Source organism: Mustela putorius, unplaced genomic scaffold (genome assembly GCF_011764305.1).
Source record: "Mustela putorius furo isolate JIRA1106 unplaced genomic scaffold, ASM1176430v1.1 tig00000508_pilon_pilon_pilon, whole genome shotgun sequence".
Taxonomy (NCBI): domain Eukaryota; kingdom Metazoa; phylum Chordata; class Mammalia; order Carnivora; family Mustelidae; genus Mustela; species Mustela putorius.
In genome coordinates, this window is record NW_025421402.1 from 3,279,048 (window position 1) to 3,285,047 (window position 6,000).

General features: G+C 47.5%; 1 protein-coding gene across 3 annotated transcripts in view; it reads right to left on the reverse strand.

Moving 5' to 3' along the window:
* The window catches only part of KDM5B (lysine demethylase 5B), an 89,200-nt gene extending 83,200 nt beyond the window's left edge, over window positions 1-6,000 (reverse strand). For 2 of the 3 annotated variants that reach the window (XM_004756319.3, XM_004756318.3), the window contains exon 1: window positions 5,599-6,000. In XM_004756319.3, the coding sequence (XP_004756376.1) occupies window positions 5,599-5,802 (204 nt within the window). In that variant the 5' untranslated portion in view covers window positions 5,803-6,000. The remainder of the gene's footprint in view (window positions 1-5,598) is intronic. The other variant, XM_004756317.3, reaches the window with a different exon arrangement.

Consider the following 6,000-nt stretch of genomic DNA (forward strand, 5'->3'; position numbering starts at 1 on the left):
TAGGCTTTCCAAAGTATCACTCTACTCACCTCACCCACTTACCCTAAACTCATCAGTTAGCCTCTGGTAATGCCTCTTCAAGTGACTCAAACTTAAAATTTCAGAAAGAAAAGTACAGAGAGCCTTTCAATTCCCAACAATTATCCCACTTAACCTTTTTTTTTTTTAGATTGGTTTAAAAAAAAAAGGTTTTTTGGGGGTTGTTCTATACTTTAATTATATTATTAGCATCTCTACAGAATATCTACAGAATCTCTACAGAATATCTAATTCTCTTAGGAAGGAAAAAAAAAATCACACTACTAACTCAACACAAATCAAGCTGAAAGATCTGTACAACGAGGAAAGCAAGGATTTTCTAGGTTCCTGGTTTTTTAAACCTATATACAGCCTTTATATAGCCTTTGGAAAGAGGTAACACAAGTAGGCTTCCTGGAACCCAAATCCAGGAACCTAATTAGCAGTTTCATGGCGGGGTGGTGTACCTAAGTTCTCCCTTTAACCCTTTCTATAGCCAACCTTTAATATGGTCCAATTAAAACAAGAAGTTACAAAAGTCTAGAAAAATATCCCATTTACAGCACATAAACCAGATTCAATTTTTTTTTATCCAGTAGTTTGCAATGGTATTTTCTTTTTTTTTTTTTAAGATTTTATTTATTTATTTGACAGACAGAGATCAGAAAGTAGACAGAGAGACAGGCAGAGAGAAGAGGAGGAAGCAGGCTCCCTGCTGAGCAGAGAGCCCAATGCAGGGCTCAGCCCCCATCCCAAGACCCCAGGACCATGATGACCTTAGCCAAAGGTAGAGGCTTAACCCACTGAGCCACCCAGGTGCACCTCCCCCCACCCACCCCACCCCTGTGCTTTTTTTAAGAATTCATTTGACAGAACGAGAGAGGGAACACAAGCAGGTAGAGTGAGAGGGAGAAGCTGGCTCCGTGATGAGCAAGAAGCCTGATGCAGGGGTCCATCGCAGGACCCTAGGATCATGGCCTGAACCAAAGGCAAAAGCTTAAAGGCTGAGCTACCCAGGCACCCCTTTTTTTCCTTTCTGAAAGAAAACTCGCTCCCTGGAAGATTTCTACCTGCATATTAAAGTATCCTAAACATCCTGAATTTTCTGTCCCTCAAATTAAACAAATAATTAAGTTCTGCTGATCAAACAGAAATACTCTTAAATTTAGGCTAACACATCATAAAGAAAATTAAGTACCTCAGAGACAAAGATTGAAATTGAGGGCTAAATAAATTTTTCCAAATTTTTTCTTATCAGTATATCTCAATAATGAAAGCTTTAACCCTAGCTTTACCACAACATTAACACTTTTCAAAGGTAATTCTCAGTTCATTTTGCTCTTGAAAAAGGTTTAGGTTGCATGCTTAAACAAATCCTATAATCAATGGTAGGGAAATTTTTCCAGTGGGGTATGAATCTTAAGCTGAGCTGGCTCATGTATTTATAACACCACTCACATTCTATTCTAAAAATCTATCAATTTTGTTGATCAGTTCACTAAAAGTCACAGCTAGGTGGATAGGTTCGTGGCTCCCTGTGTAACCAATTTACATTTACTACTAGCAAAGTCAAATTCAGCTAAACACCCATTCAAAGACTAATAACAAATGAATTTTGTTTTTATGTTAAGGCAGACACTTTCAAACTACCTGAAGGACTTAATCCAGTCTCCTAGTTAGTGAGAAAAAAGTTTTTCTTCTGAGCAGCACAGTCCTAAATTTGTCTTAAAAGGCAGTTACAAGTGGGCACAGGGTTTCTTTTGGGAGTGATGAAAATGTTCTAACATTGATTGTGATGATGGTCTTACAGCCCTGAAACTACTTAAAACTACTACGTGTTACATTTTAAGTTGATGAATTACATAGTATATATGAATTATATCTCAATAAAGCTGTTATTTTTAAAAAAGTAATTATAAGTTTTTCTTTCACTCAAGGATGTTTTTGATTGATAAGCCTTTTCTCCAAATGGTAAAGGGTCTAAGGTGGCTAAAGAATCCCAACCAGAGAAAAATTCCGAGACACCAAAGGAACTGGGAAAACAACAGAGAGAGTTAGGCCAAAGTCAATCAAACCTAAAATTAGGGAGATTGATAGGTTGGAATGAGAGTAAATGAGCTCCATATCATTAACACCTCTAACCATACAAAGAAATGTGTATTTAAATTCCTCCCTGCTCCTAATGGAGCAGGCTCACTCAAAGATGCTGACTGCATTAAAATACTCCAAAGTTTTACACTTTGCCTATGAAGATGAAGGGATCAAACTAATGACCCACGGGAAGTTAAAGCTGAAAAAAATGTGTCTGTTGTGCCATCTGGGGTTTGATTTAAATCCCTGATTTTTGGACACTGCCAAAAAAAAATATGTGGAATCTGACTATCTTTGGCCAAATGTTAGACATTTGAGGGCAACAAAGTTATTAAATCCATCAAATATATTCCAATCAAACTTGGGAGACTCGGTAAGTATCACTGAGCAGCCAACCTATTTTTTGCTTAATAGTTAACACTCCTAAAATTAATCACTTCCAAATACCACAAAGCAACATGGAAAATCTGCCCTTAAAAAGACATCTAAGCACATCAAGGAGGAAATGAAAATGTGCATTTTTCAGGTAGCAAACCAGAAGTCAGATTAATTGTAAAGTTAAAAAAATTGAAGCCCAGGAAATAAGACTTGTTATCCTACATACTTCATTTGAGAGACATTTATTTCCTTCTTTAAACTTTTAACTCAGGATTTAACAGTCTTCTTAATTTATTACCTTATATCACATTTATTAAAATTTCACAAATTTCTGTGAACCCCAAGTTTTCAGAAGCAAAACAGTTTAGGACCCTCACAGAATGCAGCTATAAACTGAAACTATGTAAGTAACATTAATTAAAGATACAAAGATAAGAACAAAGGAAATAGAAATGCTTTATAATTCTTCCCTTACTCTCCCAACAACAAATACCAACAGACCCAATCTCCATTTTAATACAGCCACTTGTATTCCAAAAAACTAGAGAACAAAAACCATCTAGAAACACAGGCATTATATAACTATACCAGGGACAATATTTCATACCTCTTGGATTTTTTTTTGCTTTATTTCAACTATATGAAACCACTTGTTCACAGCTTTCTAAAACAGAACAGTTTCTAAAACAAAGACTGTTTACATCCCTTAAGAAACCTTTGTTCCAACAAGACCCTTCTTCAAGAGCTACAACTTCTGGAAAGATTTCCCTTTTTGTGGTTATATCAACAACAAACTCTTTCCATTTGGCACAGGAGTTTGTTAAACAAAGGAGGAAGAAAGCCCCCCTCACACAAAGGAGGTCTCCAAAACAGAGCACTGTTTATGTTTGTAGATTATTTGTGCCTACTTAACACCCTTTCTCAGGCTGTAGAATGTACTACTCTCATTACAAAATGGTGGCCATCATGTCTGTCTGGCATTCAGAATGGGAAAAGGCAGTATGATCACACATTTTGCAAAGCTTACCATTAATACCCTAGCCAAGATGAAGAAATGGGTAGCCAAACCTAACCAGAGCCAACACTATCTTTCTGGGAAAGGGCCCTACAAAAGGCACAGAATAATAAAGTAAAATAAAGGGTTTACCCCAGCCCTAGTATACCACAATACCAACATGGAGGACAACTCTCACTCCTAGGAACCCGACTCCACACATTTTGGTTACCAAGAACTTAATCAAGTTGCCGATTTCTGAATAAAATCTCACTAATGCAAATGAACAATACTCACATTCACCCTCCCTAGCATATGACATAAAGCCAAACTGCTAAATGTTTGAAACATGACCTATTCTTCAAGAATTAAAACCTTAGCTCTAATATGTCCCGGCTAGAACTTCTGCAGGCCTCTTTGCACTCTAGAAGAAATACACTTCCCTTAAGCAACAAGAACCAACCTTATCCACTTCTTGAAACAAATGGTTCTATTTTCAAACATTTCCCCCATTCTAACTGAGCAGTTATTTTCTGAAGCATACATAGGTCTCATCTCCATCTTCAAACTTGTCCAAGAAAAACCAAAGTGTGGTGTCTGTGTTTTAATTTTGGGGGGAAGGAGATGGGAGACGCGAGAAAGGAGACATACAGAGATCTCCCTCAAAACTGCTTTTCCAAACCAGAAGGATTACATACAGAACCCCTGCAACTCCAAATGTCATTACAAAGAGCAAGCTTAAGAAAGAAAGGGATGGGGGGGGGCGGAATCTTCCTCCAGCGGGTGTGGGAGCGGGGGTAGGAGTGGGGGTGGGGTGGGGGGGTGGGGAGGATAGTGGGGAGAAGATTCTTCAACTGTAGGAAAAGCAGTTAAACATCCTTCCCAACGGTTCCAGCCCGTCCAGGCCCATCCCAACGGTTCAGGCCAACTCGGACTCGGACCATCCGCAAGGTGGGCAAAAAAACAGGGGTGTAGGCGCGCACCCAGTTCCGGGTGGGGGTGGAGGCGGAGGTGGGGGACAAGGAAGGGCTGGCCCGGCTCTGCTCAGCGAACGTTGGAGCCGTTAGGGATGACTTCAGCAACACCCCACCCCTCACACACACAGCCCCCAGGCCCGAAGCGCTTCAAACGGGGCTCAGAGAGCTGAAGTGGGGCTGCATTTCAACCTCCGCGGGCTGCGGGGCGCGGGAAGTGCGCGTGAAGCCTCCGGAGGTCTTCTGGTCTGACACGTCCCCCTACTGCACGACCTCGCCCCCACCCCACCGACACAGCCCAGATCTCCCAGGGGAGCCGAGCGGCCCGGCCCAAAGTCGGGTGTGTGCGCAGCCGGGCGCGCGGGCGGGCACCCGGCCCTCCGCCGCCGGTCCTGCGCCCCAAGCGCCCCCACACACACTTACGCCCCCCACACCACCACCTCGGCTCCGGGGCCGGCCCCGCGGCTCCTCCCCGCCCCCCGGCAGCGCTGGACGCCCCCTCCTCAAGCTCTGCCCAGGGGACAGCAGGAGGCCCGGGGCCCGGGGGGCAGGGGGGTGCCCCCGCCTGCAGGGTGGGGCGCCCAGGTGAGGGCCGCTCCGGGCCGACGCCGCCACCACACAAAGGACCAGGGGCTCCCGCCGCCATATTGAAAACTTTCCTCCGCGCACGACAACTCGCAAGTCCCCCACCCCCCCACCCAGCACACACCCCCGCACCCCGGGGGAGGAGGCGAGCCCCAGCCCGCGGAGCGGCGCCGGGCCCGGCGCCCGCCCTCCTCGCCCGCGACGCCGCCGGCCTCCGGCAGGAAGCATCCCCGCGCCCACCCCGGCCGCCACTCCATCCGGAACCGAACCCGAACCCCGGGCCGGGCTGCACACCCGTCCGCCCGAGCCGCGCGTCGCCCGGGCCCTCGGGGTGGCACCACCGAAGCGCCCGCTCTCCCACGCTCCTCTTCTCCAACCCTGCAGAAGCCCCGTCCTCCTCCCCCGGCCTCAACTCCGACCCTGGGGCAGCCCCAAACTTGACGCGGCATCTAGGGCGACCCCGCTCCCCGCCCCGCCGCGTTTCGGGCCTCCCCGGCCCGCGAGTCCCCGCTCCCTCCTCCAGCCGCAAGCAGGATCCGGGGTGCCGGCGTGACTCACCGGCGGCGGCCGCACCTTACAGATCCCAGTCTGCTCGGCTATGGGCCGGATCTTGTGGATGAAAGCGAAGGGGTCCGCGAACTCTTCCCAGCTAGGCTCGAAGACCGGGCACTCGGGGGGAGGCAGGAACTCGCCCAGCGGGCCCGGGCCCCCGAGGGGCAGCGCCGGGCGCGGGCCCGGGGGCAGCGCGGTGGCCGGCTCCATCACCGCTGGTCGGAGACGGGTGAGGACTGGCTGGGCTCCGGGAGCGCGGCGACGGGCTGCGCTCGGTCCGAGACGTGTACAGACGCGGCTCCGGCGACAGCAAATCCGACTTGTACTAGCAACGGCAGCACCTGGGGCTTTTTCAGCCTTCCTCCGACGACGTCTTGCCGCTACCCACGCCGTGCGCCTCCGCCGCCA